The 16,368-nt window shown below is 39.0% G+C and overlaps 1 protein-coding gene and 1 non-coding gene across 2 annotated transcripts; one reads left to right on the forward strand and one right to left on the reverse strand.

The window, feature by feature from the left end:
* Window positions 1–1,811: 1,811 nt before the first annotated feature.
* LOC141595539 (uncharacterized) lies at window positions 1,812–2,177 on the forward strand. Its single transcript, XM_074415505.1, has one exon. It carries the CDS (start codon window positions 1,812–1,814, stop codon window positions 2,175–2,177), a length of 366 nt encoding a protein of 121 aa, XP_074271606.1.
* Window positions 2,178–15,342: 13,165 nt separating this feature from the next.
* Window positions 15,343–15,449, reverse strand: LOC141597702 (small nucleolar RNA R71). Its single transcript, XR_012522922.1, has one exon. It is a non-coding gene; the product is annotated as a small nucleolar RNA R71 (small nucleolar RNA).
* Window positions 15,450–16,368: the final 919 nt, after the last annotated feature.

Below are 16,368 nucleotides of genomic sequence, written 5' to 3' on the forward strand. Positions count from 1 at the left end.
CCATTCCCGGCACTAAGGGAGTGACACAGGACAATATTAATGAGGTTCTATTCCCTTTCTTTCTGACTGATAGAGCCGAGAATGGCTCACTGATCTTGACAGAACTGCCGCTTGGATCACTAACTAAGAGACCATGGCCCTAGCCTTCTATAAAAGATACCTTCCTCCACAATGAAGTAATCAGCTGAGAGGAAAGATTACAAGTTTCAAGCAAACACCAGATGAGAACTTTTATGAAGCGTAAAGATGGTTTAAGAAATTTGTGCGGTCTCTTCCTCATCACGGTTTCAATCAATGGTTCTTATTCAAGCAGTTTTATAATGGGTTGCATGACGATCACTGTGCTATTTTTGATGCTTCATCAAATGAGCGATTCCAAAAGAATATTGATGATGACAAGGGATAGGGCATTATACAGGAGACGGCTACCCATTGTGCTGAATATGGGAACCTAAGAGGAGGAATTAGAACAGTTTCTTATGTTGATAGTGCAGTTGTCGCTCAGCTGGAAGCCATGAATGCTAGGTTTGACAAGTTGGAGTTGCAGAATGCGGAAAATCAATAGACGGATCACTTGTTGACAAGATAAGAAACCGTCTCATGTGAGAGATGTGGTGGAGAAGATGGTCACACTGATGTTGACTGTCTATCTGAGAAGGAGCAGGTTTATGCCTTTCAACAATATAGGCAAGGGGTTCCTATTACAACAATTAGAGTGGAGTTCATCCTAACTTTAGATGGACTAATCAGAATGTATTGAATCTTACCCCTCCACCGCATCAACAACAACAAGTGTATGTTCCACTTCATAATGCTTAACAAGGCTTTGAAAAGCCTCCATCTTTTCCACCGCCTCAACAAAGAGCTTCGTCTAGTGGTATAAGTGAGATGACTAAGTTGAAGTCAATTATACAAGCGTTGACTGTTCAATTTCAAAGGAGTGACCAACAAAAAGATGCATCAATCAAGTCACTTGACTCGCAAATAACTCAGCTTGCCACTAATCAAGCTTCAAGGCAGCCATGTCATTTACCGTCCCAACCTGATAAGAAACATCATGAGACGGTGAATTTAATTAATCGGAGAGGCGGCCTTTCCTATGAAGGACCAAAAATGTTGACTGATTATGAAAAATCAGACCCGGACCAATGTTGCTAAGCGTGAACAGTCGTCATTGGACGAAAATATGCTGAACCCGAGAAAAGTACTCGATCAACTCATTTAAAGTGGTCGATTGAGAGGAATTTCTAAGGAAGATGCTCCATCGCATGGTTCTATTGTTTGATCGAGTACTATAGAAGAGAGATTTCGATCGAACTGGTAATAGTATTCGATCAAGTGAAAATGATGAAGGAACTACTCGATCGAATGACAAGCATTCTCGATCGAGTAAAATTGTTGATGATCGTGTTGAAACTTTGGCAGAAAGAAATAAAGATTTGGAAATTCCCATCATGGTCCCTTTCCCGAGGCTATTGTAGAACAGAAAGGCTAAACAAAAGTTCGGAAAATTTGCTGATATATTAGAGAGCCTTCACGTTAACGTTCCGTTCGCCGAATTGCTCACCCAGGTACCCTCTTACATGAAATTTATGAAAGAAATACTAAACACATAAGAGGCATATTAATGACCACTAGACGGTGGCTTTGACTGAAATAGGCTATGCCACAATTCAGAATAAGACACCACCCAAACTGTCTGACCCGAGTAGCTTGATTGATAATGCGTTATGTGACTTAGGGCTAGCGTGAGTGTATTACCATTGTCTCTCGCTAAGAGACTTGGTTTGACCAAATTTCACTATACCAATATGACTGTGCATATGGCTCACCGTACTTTATCACAGCCCCTAGGTGTCTTCGAGGACATACCTGTAATGATCGGGAAATTCTTTATTCCCGTTGATTTTGTGGTCTTAGACAACCCCGAGGATTCTTACACTCCTATCATATTAGGACGACCATATTTACTTACTGCTCGCGCAGTGATAGATGTCAGAGGGAAGACTCTTACTTTTCAGGTAGGTGATGAGGAGTTGATTTTCTATCAGTCCAATGTTCGCAGCGCTCCTATACAGGTTCAACCTTGCAATGCCGTACCCTCTATAGACCCCAACACAGATTCTCCAGTTGATAATATTGAGCCATGTGCTGCTATATTGACACATCCGCCTTAGAGTGAGAGCAATATGGTGGACCATTCTGTTATTTCTACTGTTGTAGGCAAAAACAGAGTGGATAGTGGAGATTCTGTTGATAAAGGTGCTGATGAGAGTGTCGTTGGGGCTCTCAATCAAACACATTTATATTATCAACAAACAACTAGTTAGTGGTTAAGTCGAGGTCGATCCATGAGACGGTGTGTTTTTGGTTCCAAGTCTATCTATCTTAATTTATGCTAGTGTCACAATTGATTTGGGTTGGAGTTGGTGTTCTTAAACTAATGGAAGCAATAAAGTAAAACAAGCAATAAAAGGAAGGATGTAAACAAATGACTAAAAGAAATTCTAGGATATCATGGGTTCATAGGGGATTCATGGAGAAAATCATACAAACATGTTCTCAATTAGATGCAAGCCCTTTTGTTGAGATGGGATCGAGTAGGTGTATAAGCTTACAATCCCTAAGAAGGTTTGGGTCCCGGAGCCGAATCGATTAAATTGTACAACACCTACAAGTCGACTTAATGTTTCCTATTCAACATTATGCATTGTCTAATGAGGCTCGAGTTGGTTTATATGCTTACAAGCCTCATTGAAAAGATAGGTGATGGTTAAAAAAATGCAAGGATTCTTAGGCTCACATTTCATCAAACATAACATGTGCATAAGTTAAGATCACAATAGCAAGCAAATTAATCATGAGGACATATTAGATTAAGCATAGATTAATCCCCATGTTTGTTTCCCCTAATTCCCCACTAATCCTAGCTAGAAGACTACTCACTCATTTTCATGGGAAACGTGTCATTAATTGTGTCAATCATCACAACAAGTATAAACATGATGAGAGACAGGGGAAATAAACAATAAAGAGTAAAGAGTAAGGAATTGTACCCACTTAGGAATGATCCAAATATAAAGCAAAGAATAATAGAATAACACGTGATTGATTGCTAAAGATTTGTCAATTCTCCAATAATAACCCAATAATCTTCAGTTACTCAATAATAATAAACTTGAACAATGATTAAGGAAAGATTAATGTGTAACTTTGTGGAATGGTTGGGATTAATCTATTCTAATCTACTCATAATCTAATCTAAGAGGGATTTTCTAAGCTAAGGGGACTTTCTACTATGGGAACTTGGTTTCATGATTATTAAAAATGAAGTATATATAGTAGTAATACATTAGGTTAAGCAAGGGTAGATTAGTAAATAGCATTGCCAAGTGTTGAGTAGGGAAATGAAAGTCTCAAAGGGAAATGCGCATATCATGTTGCTAGTCCTACCACGATCCATTCGGATCATCTTGAAGCACAGTTGGTTCTGCCAAGGAATCTGCCCGTCTTAAGGAGAAGACGCTTAGATCTTAGATCTTGGATCCGCTCGGATCGCGCACGAGCCGCTCAGATCATGGAGTTCTGAGACGTCCGTCTTGGGAGCAAGACGCTCGGATCACTGGGCAGAGTGCTTCTCTTTTTTTACTATCTAATAATCCGCTCGTCTTTGGGGCAAGACGCTCGTCTTGAGTCTTGCACGCTCGTCTTGGGTCTCGGGACGTGCGGATTGGCGGACAGCTTGTCTATTTGAGCTCGGATTGTAAAACGGACGTCACTTCCTCATACGGACTCCTATTGGAGTGATTCAAAAGCCTAGACAACTTGATTTTTTGATGCTGTTTCATCTAGCATACTTCAAAAGCCATAAAAGCAACTATTGGTTTGGGTTTCGAGCAATTTCTTCATGTAATGGCTTCCTTCTCGTCATCCTGCTTTTAAGCCTATGATCCTTCTATATACTCTTTATTCCTACATATTTGGTCATCATTCTTGCTTCCTCTTCAAACTAGTCCATCAAATATCGTCAACAAGCTTCTAAATATGCACGGGAGATGGGAATTCAGCCTCATTATCTCTTTTCCAATAAGACATATAAAATGTACTAGGAAAGCAAAATAGGAAGGAATTGACGGATAAAATAGCCATGAAATGATATGTTAGTATGTAAAATAGGTTCAATTAGGGGACAAAAGGTGCACAATTAAGAATCACATCAAACATTCCCAAACTGAACCTTTACTCGTCCTGAGTAAAGAGGTGACTAGAACTAGACCTTTATTTAAACTATCCGAATAATACAATTAGTGGGTCTCACTCCGCGCCTTCAACTCACAACAAAACATCCATGAGGTGGGGTGCCTTCTTGCAAGGCAATGTGGAACTTGCCAAAATGGCGATACATCCAAGCATTAAGCACACAAAACAAGTAATGGATGCATCTACAAAAGAATAACCACTTTCCTCATCTAAGTGGCGGATATCACCTAAGGGGAAAGAAATTCCAGGGTACACACTCCATTATAGATATCATTTCTCTAAGCTACTAAGTCTAAGAGGATACCAACCAATCACCTCCAAGTTGTGTTAAACTAGGTTACTTTTATCCTCAATCGCTAAATGCTTTTGTCAAGAGTAGGCTCCTTATGGTGTTAGAAATACTGTAGGATCGCGGAATTCCCCTTCTTGCCTAGACAATAAGAAGGGTTGTTCCCTCTCCACCATGCAACAAATAATATCAATGGATAAAAGGGATCAAGAGTGTATAAATTTCACATTTGTAGTTTGCTTTTTCATTTGTTTTCCCCCCAATTTCTTGTGGTATTTGACATTTCAGAACATTTCTTTTCCCAGTTTTGATGTTTCGCATTTTGATACTTGGCAAATTTTTCAATCTTTGTATTTTAGAGGATTTTTCAAAGTCACCCTAATTTGTAACGATGGTGCTTTTATTGAAGCATAGGAGTCTATTTTTGCACCTCTTTTCATTTGATGCATTTGCAAACTTTTTGATCTTTCATTTTGATTCTTGAACTCAAAATGGAGATTATTGTGCCTATTCTCTTTTTTTTGACAAAATATGATGATGGAAGTGTAAGAACTATTGCATGGTTTTAAAGGTCACCTTGCAATAAACGGTACCCAAGGAGTTATCACACCACAAGGTACTCTTGAGTAGGCCTTAGTCCATGGGTCAAAAGATACTAGTATGACACATCCTAGGGTGTCTTGAGGGTATTCTAGCAAACAAAGTCTCAAGGAGAAAAATTATCTACAAAGGCCTTATATACACTTCTAAAGTTTCCAAAATAGGCATCTTCACAAAATTTCTAACCATGCAAACTACCATGCCATGATGCATCTAACATATATACAACTCTAATGCATATGCTTCTATAAACTATTATGCCATATAAACTAAATGCAAACTCTTAGCAACATATAGATACAAAAACCGCAACAACAAAATACACCACATCCTCCTTGACATGTAAGCCCATCCTCCTCATAAATAATGAAAAGAAATGGAAGTAAAATAGAGATTAGAACAATCATACCAAGCGGTCTTCACATTCCCTTGCCAATGCCTCAAAATGTAGTGTTATAGCTATGTGATAAGAGAATAAAAACACAAGTATATACAATTCTACACTACTAAATTAAAGAACATTTTTTGGGTTTTTGCAGTTTTCAAAATTTTATGGGTTTTGTTTTTATAAAATTAAAGATCACATTTTTTGGATTTTTCAAAAATTTTCAATTTTTATGTATTTTGTTTTGGAATATAAATTCCCATTGTTTTTCAACAACAAATTTTATGGGTTTTGTTTTTATAAAATTAAAGATCACATTTTTGGGATTTTTCAAAAAATTTCAATTTTTATGTATTTTTATGCAATTTACATGAATATGCATGATTTCTAAGCTAAATGCAAACTAAACTAGGCTATACTAGATGATGCATGGGTTTTTGTTATGGTGGAGAGCATAATTTAGATTGTCTTCCATTGCATAAACTTCCGCAAACCAAAATAGACACTATTTCTAATGTCAAGAATTTTGGGAGAGTTCATACAAAAATGTAATGCATGAACTAAAATTTTTCATTTTGGATTTTGAAATTGGGAACAATAAAAATGAACACCTCAATGGAACCAAGGTGTTAGCCCTCTAATGTTGCTAGGTGATGTGACCATAATTAGAGCACATTTAGTCCCCGAATTAGCCTTGTTCCCATGCTTTTTAGTGCATATTTGGGTCATTTATTGTCTTTAGTCCTTTGTTTTGCATATTCTTTGAGGTTTTGATCCCTTGGTAGGAAAGGAGTGCAAACCTTGCATTTTCATGGCAAAATGAGGCTAAATTGATTGAATTCAATGACCAAGCATCAAGGAGAGACAAGATTAGAAAGCCTTTGTACATATTATAGTAGATGGGCAATGATGAGAAAAGATCCTTGTATCCCCGAGGAAATCCTCAAGGATTTTATGAAGAAAAAGGAAGAAAAGAAGAAGAAACGAAACTGCCTGACAGTCCGTGCGGATTAACCTGAAGACGCCCGTCCAAGGCTACAATCCAAGCGTCTTCCTCAGCTGGACGCTGATACGGTCGTTCTGTACCAAAAATAAAATACTTAGGTTACTACTAACAGAAGTCAGCGGTAAGTAGGGTCGATCTCCACAGGGAGGCTAAGTTGCTATCTATCTGTTTAATTCGGTCTGTCAGGGTGTCACAAAAGTGGGGGTTTTGATTGTTGAACTAAACTAATGAAAAGGTAAGAGAGGAATGAATGCAAGAAATTAACAAAATGAGAAGGGAATATGCTAGGAGTCGGTCTACCGTGGCAGCTATACTATCGGGTCTACTGAGGCGATCACACTATTGATAAGAAGAGCTATGGTCGTCACCTTTCAGTCCTTAAACCGCCCTAGGGTCTCCTAACTTAGCTTTCGCCCTAATTAGGTATCACCTATTGTAATTAAGCAAGCCTTCCCTTCCAATCTTTCGATCCAGGTCGGGGTTAACTAGATAAATTGGTCTCATGCATGCATTCATTCAACCTGATAACAATTAAATTGCCTAATACAATTCTTATCGCCAGACTAGTCTATTCAAGTCAATTATAACATGTTACTACCACGGCTTCCCTAATCCTAACATACTAAGGGGATTTAGCTAGACATGGAAATAAGGAAAACTAGAATAAAAGAAATAAGAACAATAAACATTAAATTAAAGAGAGAAGGGAATAAAGAATTACTAAATTAAAAGATCCGGAAATGCAGAACAAAAGTAACAATAGCCAAAGTAACGTAATAAAAGTGTCAGGGGGAGAAAAAGAGAGAATGAGAGAGCGGAAATGTCGTCCTAATCTTCCTATTTATAAGAAAAATAGGATTTGCTAAACCTAATGGACGGAATTAAAGCAAAAAGCCCAGCCCGTAGCAAAATCCACTCGATCGAGTGGAATAAAACCACTCGATCGAGTAAACTCACCCAAAAACTGCTCGATCGACTGAATTAGTTACTCGATCGACTAAAGGCTATTATTGAACTGGTCGATCGACCAGAAACACCACTCGATCGACTATTTATTCATCCTAAAACCACTCGATCGACTAATTAATCACTCGATCGAGTGGATCTTGACTTCAGCAGCTCATAATTCTCGTTAGTTTGACTTTGACTTGTCCTTTTAGCTCCCGAAACAGCTTCACGCATCCCAAGAAGGCTGTATCTCCGCTCCAAATTCTACTCTTCCTCCAAATGCATGCAAAACGGACGGTAAATGGCTTGATTTCACTACTTTATGGTCCATTCCTACAATTAAGACAAAATACACCAAAGTAGCATATTCGGGGCATTTAGTAGCATAAAACTGCGATAATACCATAGAAATACGTGCTAAAATAGGCTAAAAAGACTACACAAAATGCATGTATCAAATCTCCCCAAACCAAACCTTTACTCGTTCTCGAGTAAACTAAAATGCAACTAAAGGAACGGAAAAGATAACTCAGAGCTAGCTACAAATGCCCACTTAAGCCAATTTAATGCAAGCAAACTAACTCTTATAGCAGACAGTCAAATGCAAACGAGTTGTAAGATGTTTATAATAAAGCTTAACCGTCGACCTTGCAAGACCTTAAACAATGGACTCTCACGGGTCACTCTTCTCTCATGAAGCAAAGTGTAAGCATAGGAATATATAAGAGAGAAAGGCAAATAGTCGCTCACCTAGACTACGACCCACATAAACATGCATGCAGCTAATATGATAGACAATTCTAACTACCAAACATACATTCCAACCAAACAAGGTCCTGTCACAGCCGAGGGCTTACAAAAATATGGTAAAGTGAGGTAATGGGTAAGAAAAGGCAAAACAATGATGGGAATGTGGAGGTATAGGCGGCCAAGCTAGTACCTAAACAAAACCATATGAGACATATCCATTTCCAACTCAATTATGAACTAAATACAATGCCCTTCATTTGTCATAAAATCTCACCAAACCAAACTGAACTAACTCCTCAAAAGATATAGGATAGAGTGTAGGAGTGAAACCGACTAGCAAACAACATCTTTTTTTTTCTTTTTCTCTTCCTATTTTTTTTCGGTTTCTTCTTTTTTGTTTTTTTTTCTTTTCGAATTTTTTTTTCATTTTTCACGTTTTTTTTTCTTTTTACATCTTTTTTCATCAACCTTTTCCTCAATTCATCCTCTTTTTTCTTTCCTACCAACTCCAAATCAATAGAATACGCGCCAAAATTTGATACAATAAACAGTATACCGCTGAACAATCTAAACTAGCTTGACAAGGCAGGCTAAATTTGGAATGTAGCTAAGGGTCAACAGGCAAATTTGGCTAATGTGGAGTTAAATGGGTAAAAATGAAAGAAAGGGGAAATGTAAGCACCTCCCTGCATGTGACACCAACCACTAACCCGAATGTATGACGGCAAAAAGCAATTGAATTTCATATACGTGCAAATTAATGAACATGTTATGCAAGGAGTAACTACTCACAATCCTACATGGAACTGGTCATAAATGACACCAGTTTATACGGCTCTAAACCTTAGAAATTATAAGTAGGTTGCCAAAATTTCAGGTCAAGTCTATTCGTTCAGCTAAATTTTAACATAAACTCGTAGATATGCAAAAGACAAGCTAAAAGATAACAGTTTATTGCAAGGCTTAAGCAAAACGACAAATATAGTGCAATTTCATCATGGAAATCGACCGTTCCGACTCAACCTATATGCAAAAATAAACATGAAATTTTTTGAATTTTAACAATTTTTCAATTTTTATGAGATTTTAAATTTTATATGAAAAATAAGCAACAATGCATACAGAAATAAACGTGATAACAGAAATGCAAATAAAAACAAGATGCAGACACAGATATGGATGCATAACCTCCCCAAACCAAACCGTACAATGCCCCCATTGTACCAAAACATGGAAAGGAAACGCAACTAAAAGAGAAAGAGAGTAAATGCGGAAAACTCACAAGATTGCGCTAATAAAGGGACCTCCCCAAACCGACCATGAATATGGGAGGTTGCTAAAGGCCCGGAAAACCGTCTCAGGAAGCTAATCCAAGTCAATAACACTCGATAGCAGTCGTACAGTGGCTGATCGAGTAAAATGGGCATCCAAAACTGCTCGATCGAGGAGAAAAGCGGTCGATCGAGTGAATCCATCAGCTAAAGTGCTCGATCGAGTAATTCTCAATGTATTCCTGCAAAATGCAATTAAGAACAGCCCGCAAAACAAGCATACTGAGATAGTCTATGGTATAAAAACCATTTATTATAACTGAAATTGAATAAAATGCAAAATAAAATCGCCGGGTTGCCTCCCGGGGAGCGCTAGCTTCAGTCAGGTCCCAGCTCGACCTTCTTTTTCTTATCCAACACCACAAATCATTGGTCCACTAATAGGCCTCTGACTGGACGCGATAGCTTCAACAATCGTCAAACGGACATCCGGCCTCCACAGCTTGGCAATGTAAGAACAACAACTTCTCATGGCATCCGGGTCCCAAACTATTGTCTCATCACGCAGCTTCTTCCTAGACGGTGTAGCTTTATCAACACCTCCTCCTGGGTCGTCTATCCAGGCAGTTCCGGATTCCAGACTCAGAGCACCCATCTCGCCTCTCGGGTCTGTGAACTTGTCAAGACCTGTAAAAAGAGAAACAAAGCAATGTTCCTCCAATTCGCTCCCAGAATGGGGCGGAGGTGCCATAACAGCAGCAATAAGTGACACACTAGGAATATCGTGACAGGATATGATATGCATAGGTTCGTTAGGATCATCAGACTTAGTAAAAACCAAATCCTCCCCTCCGACCTGAAAGGTAAGTGTCCCAACCCCGACATCAACAATTGCGCCATCAGTGCACAAAAATGGTCGTCCCAAAATAATGGGAACATTGCGGTCTTCGGGTATGTTTATGATAATGAAATCTGCGGGAATAAAGAAATTCCCGATCCTAACAGGTACATCATGTAAAGCTCCTTTGACCCGAACATAAGACTGGTCAGCTAGCTGAACAGTCGTTTTAGCACGTGTGAACTTAGTCAACCCAAATTTCAAAGCAAGAGATAAAGGTAAAATGTTGACATTAGAATCGAGGTCACATAAAGCATTATCAAACGAATGGGTCCCTATTGAACACGGAATAGGAAAACGACTTGGGTCAGACATATTAGAGGGGGTCCCATTCCGAAGAAGTGTGCTACACTCTTCTGTCATAGCTACATTCATTATCGTCTCACTAGCATCCTTCTCAGACCAATCAATTTGAGAAATAAAATTAGCATAAGTAGGTACCTGAGTGATCATCTCATCGTAATGAGCAGCGACATTGAGAGCTCGTATGCGGTCCAGAAATCTACGGTGTGGCAGCAATCGTTGTGGATAAGGAACTTGAACAGAATAGGAGTTGACCGTATGTTCCTTTGTATCGTCACTTGGAATAGGCGTTGGTGACGATTTAACAGTTTCCGCAGCTTCTGAGGTTGATCGAACATGTATATTAGTCGATCGAACTGTTTCCACTTCGTCTTCAGTCGATCGAGCAGAATTGTTGCTCGATCGACCACTTTCCTTCTGAATTCCACTCGATCGAGCAAACTTACTAATCGATCGAGCACTTTCTCCTGGAAAATCACTCGATCGACCAATGTTAGTCACTCGATCGAGTGATTCCTCCTGTACAGGGCTAAAATCTTCGCATAAACTCTTGAAGTACGATAGGAATTCGTCATCCATGTCATAGAAATCATTCTCAACATTGGGTGACACGGGTTCTTCATGAGACGGAATTGTGTCGGTGTTGATAGCATTCGCCGTCTCACATTACTCTTGCTCGGTAATTAATTGATCACACCGAGCCTCTAGCTTCTTCATACGGCTATCAAATTCCGCACTAGAATTATGACACTGTAGTGCAAGTGCCAATATCAGTGACTTAACTTCTTCAGCTTCATCATTCCTAGCAAGTGGGGGAATTAGTTACGGTGAAAAAGAATAACAAGGTGGTGGGTAGCCTTGTTGCAGCAACGGTTGTGGTCTAGGCCTCGGTGGAGGAGAAGCATCGTAGTGATTACCACAACCCCAAGATTCTTTCCTCTCCCAATTAGGAGATCTTTCAGTTTGAAGCTCAAACTGAGCAATAAGTCGAGAGACGGACGTCATCTTCGCAAAAGAGTCGAAGGTACTCAAGCCTTCCCTTCGACAATCTTTCTCTAAAAACTGACTAATAGACCTGTAGACCTATCAAAACAGCGCTGAAGAGAAAGATTAGAACGACCTCAAGGTACTCAGTCTTCCCCTGAGGCGAAAAACAGACAAAATTAAAACAGATAAAAGCGTCGCCTCCCCGGGAACGGCGCCAAAATTTGATACGGTCGTTCTGTACCAAAAATAAAATACCTAGGTTACTACTAACAGAAGTCACCGGTAAGTAGGGTCGATCTCCACAGGGAGGCTAAGTTGCTATCTATCTGTTTAATTCGGTCTGTCAGGGTGTCACAAAAGTGGGGGTTTTGATTGTTGAACTAAACTAATGAAAAGGTAAGAGAGGAATGAATGCAAGAAATTAACAAAAAGAGAAGGGAATATGCTAGGAGTCGGTCTACCGTGGCAGCTATACAATCGGGTCTACTGAGGCGATCAGACTATTGATAAGAAGAGCTATGGTCGTCACCTTTCGGTCCTTAAACCGCCCTAGGGTCTCCTAACTTAGCTTTCGCCCTAATTAGGTATCACCTATTGTAATTAAGCAAGCCTTCCCTTCCAATCTTTCGATCCAGGTCGGGGTTAACTAGATAAATTGGTCTCCTGCATGCATTCATTCAACCTGATAACAATTAAATTGCCTAATACAATTCTTATCGCCAGACTAGTCTATTCAAGTCAATTATAACATGTTGCTACCACGACTTCCATAATCCTAACATACTAAGGGGATTTAGCTAGACATGGAAATAAGGAAAACTAGAATAAAAGAAATAAGAACAATAAACATTAAATTAAAGAGAGAAGGGAAGAAAGAATTACTAAATTAAAAGATCCGGAAATGCAGAACAAAAGTAACAGTAGACAAAGTAACGTAATAAAAGTGTCAGGGGGAGAAAAAGAGAGAATGAGAGAGCGGAAATGTCGTCCTAATCTTCCTATATATAAGAAAAATAGGATTTGCTAAACCTAATTGACGGAATTAAAGCAAAAAGCCCAGCCCGTAGCAAAATCCACTCGATCGAGTGGAATAAAACCACTCGATCGAGTAAACTCACCCAAAAACTGCTCGATCGACTGAATTAGTTACTCGATCGACTAAAGGCTATTATTGAACTGGTCGGTCGACCAGAAACACCAATCGATCGACTATTTATTCATCCTAAAACCACTCGATCGACTAATTAATCACTCGATCGAGTGGATCTGGACTTCAACAGCTCATAATTCTCGTTAGTTTGACTTTGACTTGTCCTTTTAGCTCCCGAAACAGCTTCACGCATCCCAAGAAGGCTGTATCTCCGCTCCAAATTCTACTCTTCCTCCTAATGCATGCAAAACGGACGTTAAATGGCTTGATTTCACTACTTTATGGTCCATTCCTGCAATTAAGACAAAATACACCAAAGTAGCATATTCGAGGCATTTCGTAGCATAAAACTGCGATAATAGCATAGAAATACGTGCTAAAATAAGCTAAAATGACTATACAAAATGCACGTATCAGACGCCCGGGCAAAACCACCCAAAGACGCCCGTCTTCCCCCTCAGGACGCCCGTCCAGGAACGCCCAAATCCGCCGGTCCCGTGCTAAAGACGCCCGGATTCCCAGACAGTCCCATTTCGTCTTCTATAAGCTCCAAGGAAGGATGCACATCTTTTTCTAGAAACCGGAGTCTCCCTTGAGACCGGCGATTCCTCAAATAGGGACTTAATCGTCAGTTAAGCCCTTAGTTAACCCAAATTCATGTACCTAATCCCCACTATAAATACCCCATTAGTCTAAATAGAAGAGCATGTTCTTCTTTGAAATCTTTAGTGTAGTTAATATCAATCAAATCTCTCTTTAATCTTATAATCAACATTTAATCAAGTTTTAATACAAGTTTTATTTCCTTAATCTCTCTCTTGTTCATCCTTTATTTTGGGTAATTGAAGATTATTAGGGTTATTATTGGGAGATTGACAACCTTCCAATCAATCATCAAGTACTTCTATTATTCTTTTCTTTATTATTGGAATTATAAGTAGGTATAATTATCTTAATCCCTTTTTAATTATTGTTAATCATTTTCATTTATTCATCATGTTTCACTTTGTTGGTATGATTGACAACCTTGCTAGCATGTTCAACAAGATAATCAGTGAGTAGTTTCCTTAGCTAGGGTTAATGGGTAATTAGGAGAAACCAACATGGTGGATGATTCATGCTTAAATTAATATGTTTTCATAGTTTATTTGCTTGCTTGTTGTGATCTCAACTTATGCACATGTTATGTTTGATGAAATGCGAGCCTATGAATCCTTGCATTTTTTACCCATCACCTATCTTTTCAATGAGACTTGTAAGACATAAACCAACTCGAGTCTCATTAGACCATGCATATTGTTGAGTAGGGAAGATTAAGTCGACTTGTAGGTGTTGTACAATCTAATCGATTCGGCTCCGGGACCCAAACTTTCCTAGGATTGTAAGATATAAACCAACTTGATCCATCACAACAATAATTGCTTGCTTATAATTTGAGAATATATTTGTATGATCAATTCCCATAAATCCCCTATGACCCCATGACAACCTAGTGCCTTTTATCAATTGTTTACATCCCTTTTAATTCATCTTGCTTGTTTACTTTTATTGCTATTTAGTTTAGTGACCTTCTACTTCAAACCCTAAATTGTGACACCTTTAGACACCACTAGTTGCAATAGAAATCTCATCTCAATTCCCGTCCCATGGGATCCGACCTTTACTTGCCTCTTTTCTAATTGTAAGAGTTGTTGGTAGAGTTATAAATTGTGTTTTGGTCTAGGTGCTCCTCACGACAAGAACCGAAAACTATACCATCACGAGGGATAACGACCAAAAATGGCGCCGTTGCTGGGGACGGTGTTAACTTGATTTAGATTTTCTTGTATTGTTATTAGTTGTGTCTTTCTTTGGCTTGGGGAATTAAAACTCCTCAAGTATTGTTCTAATTATTTTCGAGTTGTTTGATATTTTGAATGTCTAGAAGGTCACAAGGTAACTTGTTACCCTTTGATCACGAAATTGAAAGGACTTTGACAACCAATAGAAGACTTGCTAGGAGAACTTTAAGAGGTATTGGTGAGGTTGTAGATATTCAACCAAACATTATTGAGTTCATCAACCCTTTTGCAAGAGAAGGTGAGGAGAACCCAACACAAAATCCAACACAAAATCAACCCACAATGCCTAAGTTTTCATCACATTCCGTACCAACCGAGGATAACCTACCCAATGGTACTCCCACACCACAACATCTAACCGGAATTTTTATTGCCAAAACCGCATTTATCCAATTAGTCGAAAGAAGCCAATTTGGGGGAATGACTAGTGAAGACCCTCATTCTCATATGGAGGCTTTTTGTGACTATTGTGATGCGATCTCACAAGCCGGTGTAACTCAAGACCAAATTCGATGGTTCTTATTTCTTTTTTCTCTAATTGGCACCGCAAAACAATGGTTAAAGAGCCTTGATAAGGCTACTCTCGGAATTGATTCTTGGAAGAAGTTAGCTCTAGCTTTCTACAAAAAGTTCTATCCACCGGAAAAGACTAACATGCTAAGAGCTCAAATTACGGGCTTTAAGCAAAGAGATGAAGAATCTTTGTATGAAGCTCGGGAGCGATTCAAGGGAATTTGCCGCTCATGTCCTCACCATGGACTTAGCGAGTGGTTCTTGGTACAACAATTTTGGAACGGTGTTTATGAAGATTCAAGGAACATTCTCAACATGGGATCAAATGGAATGTTCACGGAAGTTGACGATAATTAAACTTGGAACAAAATTGAGGAAATGGCGGTCCATAATTCACAATATAGTAGACCTCGCAAGGCTACTAGAGGAGGAAAGCATGAAGTGGACTCCATTACTCAATTGGGTGCTCAACTTAGTGCTCACATTGATACCATCAATTTGAAGTTTGAAAAAGCTATGGCTAAACTTGAAGAAGCCTTAAAATCACCAAAGCATCATGTTAATGCCACGACGGCATCTTCATCAATCCCAATTGGGATATGTGAGAATTGTGGAACTTTGGGACATGACCAAAGTGAATGTAGGGGAACAAATGAACAAGTGAATGCTTTTCAAGCATACAAGAGTGGTACCCCATATTCAAACTATTACAATGAGAACACCAAATTCCACCCAAATCTCTCATACAAAAGCAAAAATGTTCAAAACCCTCAACCAACATACAACCCACCTCCCATGAGAAACCAAAATCAAAGACCCTTTTACAACCAAAACCAAGGTTACCAAAATCAAACTCCATACAATCAACAAAATGACCAAGGTTTTGATGTTCAAAAAGCGGTCATCCAAATGCAAAAGAACCAACAAGAGTTTTTCACTCAAATGCAAAAAGATAGTCAAGCAAATGAAATCACCATCAACAACATCCTAGCTCACACCAAAATGTTGGAAACCCAATTGACTCAACTAGCATCTTCAAGCTCACAAAGACAAAAGGGGCAATTACCACCTCAAAGTAATCCCCCAAGACATGAAACGGTTAGTGCCATTCACTTGAGGAGTGGTACAAGGTATGAAGCACCAAAGAAGCAAGTTGAGAATGAAGTT

This window comes from Silene latifolia, chromosome 8 (genome assembly GCF_048544455.1).
Source record: "Silene latifolia isolate original U9 population chromosome 8, ASM4854445v1, whole genome shotgun sequence".
NCBI lineage: Eukaryota > Viridiplantae > Streptophyta > Magnoliopsida > Caryophyllales > Caryophyllaceae > Silene > Silene latifolia.

What these genes read in the sequence shown, in the direction of transcription:
- LOC141595539 (XM_074415505.1), top strand. Translation starts at nt 1,812, where the DNA reads ATGACTGTGCATATGGCTCACCGTACTTTATCACAGCCCCTAGGTGTC.